The sequence below is a fragment of the Myripristis murdjan genome, chromosome 18, assembly GCF_902150065.1.
Source record: "Myripristis murdjan chromosome 18, fMyrMur1.1, whole genome shotgun sequence".
NCBI lineage: Eukaryota > Metazoa > Chordata > Actinopteri > Holocentriformes > Holocentridae > Myripristis > Myripristis murdjan.
In genome coordinates this window covers 24212055-24225179 of record NC_043997.1, presented here as the reverse complement: position 1 = coordinate 24225179, position 13125 = coordinate 24212055, and the positions used below count along the sequence as shown (strand labels likewise).

Sequence of the window (13125 nt, the reverse complement as noted above, 5' to 3'; positions counted from 1 at the left end):
GGAAAACATTTAATCAAATTCTATGGCTTCTCCAGGAAAGAGCTTTAAAGGGATATTCCAACGTTTTGGGCAAAATCCCCTTTTTCCAACTTACTGAGAATGAGACAAGATGTTGGACACAATCTTCACCTCTGTACGTCCAGTGGTTCGGTTCCTGTGGGTAGCATTGTGTGTTAGCTTAGCATAAAGACTTGAAGTCCATAGGAGTCGTTAGCCTAGCTCCTTCAAAGTGAAAAAATAACCCTTACAGCAACTACAAAGCTGTCTGATTTATACAGTGGATTATGTGGGTTTGAAATGAAAGTCTTGAAATATATATATAAAAAAAGAGTAATTTCAGGAGAAGCTAGATGGTGGAACTATAACTGCTATACTATAACTATACCCTGCTGTAAGGGTTATTTTTTCATTTTGACTCTCATAGACAGGTAATGCTACTCATAGGAACTGAACCACTGGACATACAGAGGTGAAAATGGTACCAAGATCTTGTCTCAGTCTGGATAGGTAGGAAAAGGGGGATTTCGCTTTTGAGTATTCCTGTAAAAAAAAAAAAAAAAAAGTGTTCAGAGTCTCCACACATTTTTCCCACGTTTCAAATAGTCCAGAGCCCTGAGAAGTCCTGCCCTTCATGGGAGGAGATGAGACTCAGAGGGCCACTTCTGTGCCCTCCTCCCAGCCGCTTCTGTGTGGAAACAGTGTCCTTCCTTCTGTTGGCCGCTTTGATGGTTTCCCTGACCCTCCCTCCCTGCCTCCCGCCCTTCCCACAGCCAGCGTTTGTTTGGACACCCACCTTCTGAAGTCAAGCACCTAACGCCCCCCCTCCACCACCCCGCCCCCCCCTTCCCCTGACAGTCTGCTGAGTCATCGCTTGTGCAGGAAGGATGCAGTTGTTTTTGTGGCCCCGGCTCAGGGCTGGTTGGTTGGCTGGGAGGGTGGGGGTGAGGAAAAGGGCCAGACACACAGCAAGAGCAAAGTGTGCGGGCTACTTTGAGCGTACAGTGTGCGCCTGTGATGCTAACAATCACCTCTCTGTCAGAAGCTCACCCCAAAACCTGTACCGTCTTGCACTTATCTGACTAGCAGGCGGGAGGTGGACCGGAGTGGCAAGGCTGCATACCAGCCCTCATGGTGTGTTTGAGGTTGTGAGTCATGGGGTGGTGCAATCTATGCGAGCTCTTTGGGAAACTTTTTTTTTTCCACGCTGCAACATACAAAAACAAATATATTCGGTGGAAAAATATCAAAAGGTGGAGGGGAGGCAGGGCGCTGGGCTATGACTACAAAGGATGCTTTCCACCACTGTGCAATCAAAAAGCAGTGCCTGAGGAGGAGAGTGCAAAAAGTGTGTGTGTGTGTGTGTGTGTGGGAAGGGGGGTTGAGGGGGGCATGGCACACAATCAGGTTTTGCCTTCCCAGCTGGCAGACATGCAAACTGTATAAAGGTGAGCATCGTTGCGGATTCGCTTGTGGGGAAACATCTCACCCTGCTCATCTCTGACACAAAGGAAGAGGGAAAAAAAGTGAGTTTTGATTGTTTTTTTATTGAAATCTGAACTTTATTTCACCCATACAAAATAAAAAGAATGTTAAAAGTTTACAATACAGTGTCAATTTCAACTGTCTATTTGGAAACATTTCATATTGAGACTGACACATATATGGGAACCCTATCTCTCTGCTTTCAGTGGATACATTAAAACAATCTAAAAGGGGGAGTTGGGGGGTGACCACAAATGAAATGGAAATGGCAGATGCATGTGGGGTGGGGGGAGTGTAATGAGCGGAAAGGAATAGAAATTAGTGTGGACCAGGGAGAAAAGGAAGGAGCTAAGCAAATTTAAAAACAAAGTTCTAGTGTGAGAGTCACAGTAATTCTGATAGACATGGCTGCACAGACGTCTGGGTCATCAATGCAGATGGGGGGTTTGTGTGGGTTGGGTGGCAGCAGTACAAAATAATACCATTTGTCATACCGCGAGAGCAGTGGCTTGTAATTGACAGTGTCGAGAAAACAACAAACTCTCTGAAATTGTTTCCATGCTGACGTGATTGGCTTCGGGGTTGACGCTGCGGACTGGAGGACAGTTTCCTTATAAAAATGTGAATTAAAAATGGAAATGAATTCAAAATGCTGCAGTTTAACCAACAGTAAAAATACAACACACCTGCTTCCTTGTTTACATAACAGCTACACAAATGGACTGGACGAGCAAGTTGTGACAAAGTCAGGAAGTAGGGCCCACATCGTAACAGCAGTTTTTCATAGCCAATTAATAACATAGCAATTAATAATAACATCTGATGAGACAATGATCGATGATTCCCTTCCTTTAGACAAGTGCTGGTCGCTTTCAAAATACTTTATAAACTGTTGCCCTGAAAAAATCATCTCAAGTAGTTGCCTTTGCATGTACATCAAAGGCTATAAGGCTTTAACTACCATGTATAGAATTCTTAATTTTCTTTACCAGCCTGAGGGTTTGAGCGACGAGGAGTGATATGTTCTTTTCACAACAATGACGGCTAATACAGAGGACTGAGAGAGAAACCAAAGTGCAAAAGGAAAAATAAAACTACAAAGTAACACAAACCAATCCTTGCCTGTCTGAGGGACTCGTGGCAAACCGCTGACGACTGCCACTTTAATCGTCAAAATAGAGCAACTCGACTTCTTAAAAAACATCCTGGTTGGATTCTCCTTTACAATAAAATAAAAACGTCTTTAAAAAAAAAAAAGAAAATTAAAACACATAATATACAACCAGTTATCTGTCTTCTGCCGTGGCAGGCTTGTCTAGGCGTCTCATACGGCCGGCTGCCGTGGGCTTTTCTGTCAGCGGGCTGCGATGAAAAGAGTCTTTCCCTCCCCTGCTCAGAGCACCCGCCGTAAGAACATAAGAGAACCAAATTAAAGGTAAAAATGTGTATGTGTGTGTTTGTGTGTGTTGGAGATGTGGGAGGGGGAGAGGGAGCTAAGAGTCATAGTCTTCATCGTCGTCCTCCTCATTTTTGTGTGGTGCAGGGGCGGGGGGCGGTGGCGTGGCACTCATCATGGAGGGGTGAGGGGCAAAGGCCATGCCACCTGGGGGCTGTGCAGGCACCATGCTGCCCATAGAGACCATGTTGCCCATGTGCAAGTACTGGGGGGGCATGTCTGAGCTGGAGGAGGACAGGCAGAGAGGTGGAAACCAGGAAGCAGGATAAACAAAGAAAGGAAGAAAGAAAGAAAGGAAGAAAGAAAGGAAGAAAAATAAAGAGAAAAGAAAGACAGGGGTTTTAATTTGCCATTGAATAAAATTAAATCTCAATAGCTGCATGCTTTGAAGGTGCTATGTGTAGCACCTATCTAAACATTAATATTTTATCACATTAATTGTGAGATCTTGATGTAATTACCATACATAAATAAGCTCAGATGGCTCATAACTGCTATCTCACTCCAATGGTGTTGTTATTGCCAGTGTTTCTCAAAATTGATACCACCTTTCTCATAAACCAGCTTGCTTCCTGTCTCTGTAGAGGGGGAGGGAAGACAGAGGGCTTGTTTCTTTACACTAACCATACTCAAAAGATTGCCATAATGATGACTGATGGGAAAAGGGTACAAGTAGCACCTTTCAGGAAAAGTAAAAACCAATTAATAAAGCCTATGTTGAACAACGGTTGCGTTGTTTATCAGTTTTCCAGTTCAGTTGTTTAATGACAGAATTAAGACCTCTTTAATGCAAGTTATTTAATCTGAGGCTCTGTTCCCATCTGGTATTAAAATCAGTCTTAGGTAATCCAAACACAAGTGAACACCTGTAAGTCTGTCCGCACACACCTGGCATTAACATGCCTATCCACGTGCATCTTGCCTGCCCACTTGTGTTCAGATCTCAGAGAGAGAATGAGAATGAGAGAGAGAGAGAGAAAGAGAGAGAGAGAGCGTAAAATAAATTCTTACTTTGCTAATAATCCTTCCACAAAAAAATAAATAAATAAATAAAATGGCATACCAGGCAGCAGGTATTTAACAAAAGTAATCAATCACTGAGGAAGCATTTTACATGGCTGCCTGTAATGTTCCTGTGGTAACTCCACTGCGTCTAGGGTTAGAAACAATGTATTTAATCATGCCGGGGCACAAAATTTAAGAAAGGCTGCTGCCTCTGAATTTTACATAAAGAAAAAATCCTGCATATTGTCAATACATATTTTAGAGTCATGTAAGAGATTTTTTCTAGTAGGAAAGTGACAATCTGGCCGGTGTCGCGGTGTTGGGCTGGACAAGACAGAGCACAACCGGTCAGTAGGCGGTCCTTAAATGTGCCCTGGGACACATGTCTGCTTATGCCACTAATGCAATACGGACACAAGCATCCCAGACCACCTCAAAATGCGTCCTGAGGGCGCATTACTGCTGTTTACACCTGTAGTTAAAGGCGTCACCTTGTGTTTGGGTTTCTCGGGACAGATAATACCAAGTGGGAACAAGACCTAAGACCAATCTGACAACAGAAATAAGGACTTACACTTGAAAAGCCACACCCACAAACAATCAGTGCTGATCAATACATCCAAATGTGGAACAGCAGCCTAAATACCTGGAGCTGCTAATTTGATCAAGTGTTTGCATCATTTTAGCACCCTGTATCCACTAGAAAGGGAGAGGGATTAGAAAAACTCAATACTGTTGATCTTAACACCGAGCAACAGAAAGGAAACCTGAACCAAAATGATAGAACCTGTATAAACTCCACGATTATTTTCAATATTCTCCGGGGATATAGCTGACAGACTGCAGAGGGGAGGAAAACACTGTTTATGTTCACAGAGCTACATACAGTCTGTGTGCTGCTGATAATGTTAATTAGCTAATGACTTGAGGGAAGTTAACTGTTACCATTACAAGCTAACGTTAAGCATTGTTTAAGTAAGTAAATGTGTGAATCTCGATTTATTCATATTCAATATCAATATCAGTTTTGTACTCTCAAGACTATTTAGCCTACAACAATATTGTTAACATTATCTCAGCTAAAACTGAAAATAAATAAATGAAAATAAATTTAAAAAATAAAAAATAAATGTTACAAAACATGAGCATATTGACTGCCAGGGTCCCACTGTTTCTCCCCTGGTGTTTCACATCTTACTGCCTCAATGCACTTTTCTCCTGTTGTTTTTTTCCACTTTGGAATTGTATAAAAACTTGATTCTCGATTCTTGACCTTGTTTTTAGTGCTTTGCACCACACATGCTTTTGGGCACTGCACTTTGTTATGTTTGTACCTTTGAAACTTGGACACAGGCTGCAGAGTTGTGCTTGACTGAGAGCCGTCCTCCTCTTCCCCGTCTGTCTCGCTGTCTTCAGAGTCATCCTGGTTGCATCGCAATGAACACAAGGGTGAGCTCACACTGACCAAAATCCATATGCCTCATCCTCTCTTGCCATTTCACCTCACACCCACACAAATCACTGTCTGCAGACACCTGATGGCCAGTTTATGGTTCTGCATCTAAATGCCCTAACTTACACACACCTCTGCAAAACTGCATGTGGAGTGATGCAGGAACTGTGATTAGTCCGTGTGGCCGCTTTGTACTTCATCCCACGTTTCCACTTGATTTTCACTCAAGGTAAACAATATGAAGCCAACTGCAGTGAGATGAGCTAACCATGTCCACAAATATCTTCATTTCTAAGACACCTCCTCACCAAATAAGTAAGACAGTCAGATGTCACTGAATTCAGGGTAAGAAATAAATCAAACATTGGTATGAACACTGCAGCATGTGTCCAACAATGAAATTACAGTTTTAGAGAATTCAAGTTTTGTTAGCACAAAGGGAATAGAAACTTGACACTGCAATAAGGTTACAACTAAAGATTATTTTCATTATTGATTATTCTCTTGATCATGTAAACTGAGCAAAGCTGGCAAATCTTAGCTTTTGTGAAACCAGAACCAGCAAAATATTTGATATTTTCATTTGATAAATTACTAAGATGATATATTGATTATCAAAATTAGAATCAATTAATCACACTTCAGCACTACACTAATGTTGAGGCAGTCTATGCAGAAGATGCACTGATGCAGGACCACAAACACTGGCCCTCAAACTGCTACATAACTGTGGTTTCACTTTGATGCTAAGGCATACATCAGCCTTAACAGCTTGTGCACACAAACCAATTCTCACCTCTTGCTCGGACTCGGTGCCTGACAGCTTCTTGTCCTTGCCTTTGGAGCTGGCTCCTCCATTCTTGCGACCAGACCCTGGTTTTCGGCCTCTGAGAGAAAGCCAGGACATTATAATTATCAGCTTTACAGTTTTACAATAGAGTTTGCATGTTCTACCTTATGATGTACATACAAAACATCAATTTCTATTCATTCACCATGTAAATACTGTGCATTTTGTATGTTATGTGCTTCTTGTTATAGAACTGTTTCCATACACACTGGGCCTCATTTATCAAAGTTGCACAGAAAGGAGTGCAGATTTGAGCGCCAGGAAACACGTAAAAACTCCACCGTGTGTGATTAGTAAAACAGTCACACCTCCTCTCAATGAGCAGGGATATGGTTCCAAGTTTGTCACAACCTATAAATATCTGGGCGTCTGGCTGAATGGCAGTCTTAACTTCAAGCAGTATATTAATGCTCAGGCCCAGAAACTGAAACTTACACTGAGCTTTCTGTACAGGCTAAAATTATGTCTCTCACAAATTGCACACAAAAAGCTGGTACTAAGCCTTTTTGCCTCAACTTGATTAGAGTGATATTGCGCATCAGTTTGCCTCCTCATTTACTTTAGCAAAGTTTGATTCATTATATCACGCTGCCCTAAGATATATTACAATTCCAGCATTCAGGACGCATACAAACTTGACACTGCAATAAGGCTACAACAAAGGATTATTTACTGAATACTGATTATTTTCTTCAGAAAAGCTAGCATGAAGGACTGGTGTACACTCTACAAAGCCCTTGTTGGAAAGTTAAACTATATCTAAGTTGTCTCTCATTCAGAGCTCTAGTAATGGCTTAGGTCTCCAGGTACCATTTGTGAGAACTGAAGCTGGTAAAACTAGTCTATCTTACTTTGGTCTTGGACTGATGTCCGGGTAATGAAACTGAATCTTCACCTTGCTATGCCTCTTAATATTTCCAAAAGGAAGGCTGATGATCTTTAATCTACTGGCTGTTCTTGTTTTAGTGGATTACAAAAAATACCTAATTTTATTGTTGCTTGCTTTATGGTACAAAGGCTATAGGTTTACATGTACTGCATTTGTTTAAAAATGACAAAAAGACAGTATGGTAGTAATGAGCAATTTTATCTGAACCACCCTCGCTTAATTTGTAAATAAACACTTGTTGAATGATCCAAATATGTTGCCGCTGTATATGATCTTAATTCCTCCTCAATAAGTTGCTCCTGCAGAGTGATCTTTAATCTCTGCATATGTAAACTATCTGTTGAATAGGACGCTGTTGTTTGTCTTTTTTCGTTCCCTGAGGTAAACTCCAGTGTTAAGGCGGCTCCTACCTGCGTGGGACTTTGTCTCCTGCCCCCTCTGTGTGGTTCTCTTCGCCCTCGCCCTGCATGTCTGGCACTGATGCCACCAGGTCTTTCAGGAAGTCAAACTGTTGCTCCAGCTCAATACACTGCTTTCTGCAAACACATACACACGTGCGCGCTAAGGGCTAGGTACAATGCTTTCTGCACTGATGCACACACATTCTGGTTTTATCACCTTTTTGACTGATATTGTTCTCTCACTGTGCAGCCGTAATTCACACCTATGGCAAGATTAATCTAGCAGAGGGCGTCTTCAACAAACCACAACCTGTCACAAGCTTCTTTTTTTAAATACACATTCTCTGAAACTCACACATACAGACTAAAACACAGACACAGACACACAGAGAAAAACTTACAGATGTGACGTTGTCATTGTCTTTGCGTTCCTAGACTGCGTAACTTGACATGCTTTTGTGAGCAGCGATTCCAAAAAAAGCTCCAGGGCTCTCGCTGATGACTGAATTAAGGAAATTATGGCACAGCAGGCTTATGTTATTTCAAATAATACCAACAATAATAATAATAGGTTAACTTAGACAGCTGAATTAATAACAGCACAAAAATCAGGTTAAAACATCACCCGATGCATACTATCAATCTATTATGAATAATATGACATGGTAATTTGAGGTCTTTTTCCAAAATAAAAGCTGATATTATTCAGTGTGTGGAGACACTGCTTAACTATACACTATGTAACTGTATATTTAACCATTTAACTGTGTAATTATTTATAACTGTAGGACTTGACAACCAACTCCAATATCCCTTTGTACATAGGTACACTTTTTTTTTTAAACAAACCCTCAATTTCTTATTTCTGTATATATTTTTTGTATTTTTCCAGGATTCATGCACATATTTTTCAGCCATAATGCACTTTTTTGCTTTCACAAATTTGTAAGGCACATATTTTTGTATTTCTTATTTCTTTTTCTATTTCCTTTCATTTATTTCTTGTATAACTTGAGCAACTGCGACTGACCCATAGTCCCCTTGGGGATTAATACAGTGTTTCATATTCTGAGAAAAGAAAGTACAGTGGTGGGTTGTGATTCATCACATTTCTCTTCCAGATAACAGTGGCAGTGAGTTCCTCCCAATATAGCTCCACACCCATGGGAAAACACCGAGCAAGACACAAGAGCCTGCAAAGTGAAGTGTAGGAGGAGGAAAAGGATACAAATAATAACAGGTACTGCTGCAGCCACTTTGCCTATTTCTTCATCAGTCTGCATAATCTTCTTAATCCTCGCCTGTAATGAGAAGAGAATCAACGCTGAGTGTGTGTGTGTGTGTGTGTGTGTGTGTGTGTGTGTGTGTGTGTGTGTGTGTGTCAACTGGCCATAACTAGTTAGATGTTGTATTGGCATGATCCACAACACTGGATCAACGACCCAAGGCCACACTAGGAACAGATGACACGGGAACAAAGTGCAATGCCAAACATATATATGTATATATATATATATATATATATATATATATATATATATATATATATATATATATATATATATTTTAACATGTGTGACTCAAGAAAGGGGCTTCTTCATGATCATTACATTATGACCATTCATTCCCATCACGAAGGTCAGACTGTGACCTCGATAGTTTCCTAATTATGCAGCTCCAACTCCGTGCATATAACTTGCTAACTGCTTGTCGAGTCCTGCTAAAAACAACATAAATTAGTTAGCTAACAACTTCCCCCATTGTGAACCGACCCTGGCAAGCACTGGCTGGCAAAGTAGCTCTTTCTCTTAAGCCCATGTGTGATTCATTCAACGTTACTTCTTAGCACTACATTTCACATTTTGGTTTTAGAGGCTCAACGTTAGCTTTATTTTTTGGTTCGTTAGCCGGCTAGCCGACCGGACAGGCCGAATCCCCACTCAAGCTAGCTAGTTAAGTTAGCTTTCCATCATACAGTTGGCTAGTTGTAGCGCTGCTTCAATTAGCTGTAGACTTACCGGAGGGAACCTGGCGTTGTATTTCTTCTTTTTGCTGGGCATTATTAAATGACCTGGATAGGTAACTTAAAAAGTGAAATATATTCTGTGTAAATATTGTATAAATCGCCCCCACCACGCACACACCGGATAGCTATAGCTACCCGGCTAGCTCGTTAGCACGTCGTCGTCTCCCGTTCAGTGTTGACTGGCAGGGTAGCTGGGGGTTCCGCTGGGTCTCAGTGCCCGTGGGGTTCTTACAAGCCCGTTAAAGCACAACTGTTATCACTGCATGGGGAAAATGCACCAAAGGCTATTCAGTATTCCAACAATTTAACGGGACATGGTATCTTCTCAAATGTGAACAGTCATTTCAACAACAAAACAACTTTTAGGAATCGTTTGGGTGCTTTTGGTAAATTCGGCTAACATTCCATCCAGCAAACAATACTTAAGTTAAACTTAAAAGCATCTTTGAGTACTGTTGTTGGACTTCCAAATGTGTAATGAGACAGGTATCGTTAATTGTCAGATATTTGGATGGAGTGGGGTTTGACAAATAGGCCATTCATGTTAAACTTTTTCATGCAACTTTCTGTGTAATTTTATTTCCATCTAATGAACATGGTGACCTAGGTGTGCACCGTCATTTGGAATGTTCCTTATGGGTTTGGTGACATAGCAATAGTAAAATAATAATAATAATAATAAATTTACAACTTGCCACTAATTGCTTTGACGTTAAATGTGTGGCGTCAGCGTGGAGTATGCTAGTGGTTTGTGCAGGGCAGTTTCCCAGAATTGATATCGTTATCTCGGTGGTCATAAAGTGTTCCTCGTCTTAAGGTAAGATAAATATGAATGCTAGCTAGCTATCACTACGTCTTCTATTTCGTGTTTTTTGTTTGTGTGTTTGTTTTTAAGCTTTCCAGTGGACCGCACACAAACGTTGGCTGTTTTCTTTTCTGTTAACAGCCGTCTGTACATAAAGTTTCTTCAAATTAAAAAAAAAAAAAAAAAAAACAACAACTGCAGACTATAGCATGGAGGACTGGCAAACTGGCTAGGTAGGTTAGCAGGCTAACTTAGCTAACTCAAGTCTGGAGTCTGTCAGTTACATTATTATCAGCTGTACATGTGGACACGTTGACTGAAATTATATTTTAAAACAACAATTATCCCTCAAGCATGTTTTTAATACATACTACAGGGAGGACATGAACGACAGCGAGAATGCCAGTGCAGCTAACTTGTCGGCAGACTAGCTAGCAGCAGTTGAAAACACCAGCAAGCGACGCAACACTGTCCACTTTTTAAAACACGTTTGTTCTCAGTTGTATTTGCAACAGCGTTATGTACATCGCCATGGCTTTGTAGCAGTAATAAATAATCAACGTGTATTATTATGGGCGCACCGGCTCCAGTTAAACCGAAACTGAAGTTGTTGGTAAACCGAAACTGTAGTTAGAGAATATTTTGTAATTTGAATTAGGGCAGAGCGACATATCGTTGTCTTATCTTGTTCTACCTATGAACATGCGTTACAGTAATATCTCAAATGGCAACGATATGGACGATATCAAATTTAGGTTTAAGGTTAGCCCAAGACACAAATTGGTCTGTTCTGATCAAAACATTTTGTGAAGTAACTGCATTTTCAACATCCATTGGTATAAATTGGAGTTTTTTGTTTGTTTGTTTTAAGAGTCCTCAATTTTCACTGTTACACTAAAAATATTGTTGAAGCGTTGTGTCAAAGCCACGGCTGCAGCAAAATGTTTTAATTTATTAATTTATTTTTTGGTTTTGTTTTTATGCAGTCTAAGACAGTGATTTGTCTGTTCTGATCAGTAAACGTTTTTGTGAAGTAACTGCATTTTCTACATCCATTTGGCGTTATTATGCTGTGTTTTGGAGGAATGCTTGATTTTCACCATTGTTACAATCCAAATTTCAAGTAAGAGTGAACCCATAGTCATATCACTATCGAGATATTTGGTATAAATATTGAGGTATGAAATTTTGTCCATATGGTGCAGCTCTGATCTGAATGCACTGCACCTGCTCCCTTTCAACAGGAAAACCCTGTGCAGGATTCCGACAGCACCCTCATACTGACTGCACCATGGAGGAGGAAGAGCTGCCTTTGGAGGGGGAGATGGAAAACCCCGACAGCTTCACTGCTGAGGTGTATGCTGCCGAGGCCATGGCTGCAGACATGGACCCTTGGATTGTATTTGACTCCAGAAGAACTCCCAGAGCGGAGTTTGACGCCTGGCTGGAAAGTAACAGGCCTTCACAAATATCCCGGTATGGTGATGAGGAGGGCGGGAAAGGTCCTGTGGGGTGGATTGCCGTGCTGGGCCCCAATCACTGCCCTAGTGGCGGGGACGTTGTCGGCCTCCAAGAGAGCTGGGAGCGACTGTTGGCCAGTGGCCGGCCTGTGAACTTCCAGACGGTGAAGGAGATGGCCTTGAACCATGGGGTGCTGTCAGGGAAGTGGCTGATGCACTTAGACTCTGGTTTCAAGTTGGATCACGCCTGGGAGTGTGTGGCCAGAGCTGCCTTGGAAGGCAAGATCTCCACGGTAAAAGTGAGCCCTTATGACCCAAAGTCAGAGGGCAAGCAGGTCATTTGTGCCTATAACCAGAACTTCACTGATGAGAGCGAGGTTATGAGGCTAGACTCGGTCATTCGTGCCACAGGGGTCAAGTGCCCTCTTTCTTACAAGCCGGATGTGTACACATACCTGGGAATCTACCGGAACAACCGCTGGAAGCTCTGCCCGACCATATATGAGAGCAAATTTGACCTTGAGTGTGTACCCAGGCGGTCCCACATTATCAACAAAGTCACCAATCTTGAAGTCACGTAGGCCTGTTAGAACAAGGAGGGAGGATTCTGAGGAAGGGTTTATGGGAGCCACAAATGATCCCTGTGTTGTACTGTGGTTGCACAGTTTTGTTGATTGTCTATCAGTGGCTGAATTATGATCTGAAGTTCTTCCTTTTTGGCACAGAAAACCACAAAAGCTCTTGTTTTAATGTTGTCTGTGCATGCTGTGAAATAAATTCTCTATTGAGTTTAAATGTCAGTGAAAATCATACTTTATTGTTGATATTTTTTATCTACAGATGAGAATATTGACAGTGGTTTTTCTGTTCATGACAATACCTACCTGACAGCTGAAGCTGATTTTTTTTTCTACTGTTAAGGGAAATTTGTAATGGATCTTTGCAAGCGTTTCTCTTTTTGATAACAGATGCACTTATCTCATTCTTTTGGCTTCAGTTTTTGCTTTGTGCTGAAAAAATTGCTTTGTGATGATCACAAATTTAACTTGCCAAATAAAATTTACTTTTGAAGCCTGTGTCTTGACATGTTGCGATTTTATTACCAAGGCAGGTGTGTTTTGGAGTATGAACGAAAAAAGACAATGACACATTACACCAAAATCTGCATATATTTATTTTGCTTTTTTTTTTTTAATACTAGTACAAAATATTAGCCTAGACATTCATCTGTTTCTGTAACACAGCTTTGACTACAGCAAGGTGGCTTACAGGTTTGAAATGGTTTAGCTCTTTAAACT

The 13125-nt window shown here is 41.2% G+C and overlaps 2 protein-coding genes across 4 annotated transcripts; one reads left to right on the top strand and one right to left on the bottom strand.

The window, feature by feature from the left end:
- Positions 1-1523: 1523 nt before the first annotated feature.
- On the bottom strand, positions 1524-9792 carry drap1 (DR1-associated protein 1 (negative cofactor 2 alpha)). The gene is made up of 7 exons (XM_030076117.1): positions 9555-9792; positions 8765-8837; positions 7938-8031; positions 7546-7671; positions 6193-6283; positions 5278-5366; positions 1524-3162 (listed from the first exon to the last, which is right to left on the bottom strand). The coding sequence occupies exons 1-7, from the start codon at positions 9594-9596 to the stop codon at positions 2976-2978; spliced, it is 702 nt and encodes a 233-aa protein (XP_029931977.1). The 5' UTR covers positions 9597-9792; the 3' UTR covers positions 1524-2975.
- Positions 9793-9857: 65 nt separating this feature from the next.
- Positions 9858-12903, top strand: c18h11orf68 (chromosome 18 C11orf68 homolog). 3 transcript variants are annotated; one of them, XM_030076114.1, is made up of 2 exons: positions 9858-10048; positions 11612-12903. In XM_030076114.1, exons 1-2 carry the CDS (start codon positions 10033-10035, stop codon positions 12406-12408), a joined length of 813 nt encoding a protein of 270 aa, XP_029931974.1. In that variant the 5' UTR covers positions 9858-10032; the 3' UTR covers positions 12409-12903. The 3 variants fall into 3 exon arrangements, with proteins under 3 accessions (XP_029931974.1, XP_029931975.1, XP_029931976.1); XM_030076115.1 differs by lacking the exon at positions 9858-10048 and adding an exon at positions 10071-10379; XM_030076116.1 differs by lacking the exon at positions 9858-10048 and adding an exon at positions 10423-10600.
- The last annotated feature ends 222 nt before the right edge of the window (positions 12904-13125 follow it).

Coding starts and splice junctions, on each gene's coding strand:
- drap1 (XM_030076117.1), bottom strand. CDS start 9,596: ATGCCCAGCAAAAAGAAGAAATACAACGCCAGGTTCCCTCCG. Junction 8,032..8,764: donor AGCAGTACCTGTTATTATTT/GTATCCTTTTCC, acceptor TTCAGTCATCAG/CGAGAGCCCTGGAGCTTTTT. Junction 5,367..6,192: donor GCACCGAGTCCGAGCAAGAG/GTGAGAATTGGT, acceptor CGATGCAACCAG/GATGACTCTGAAGACAGCGA.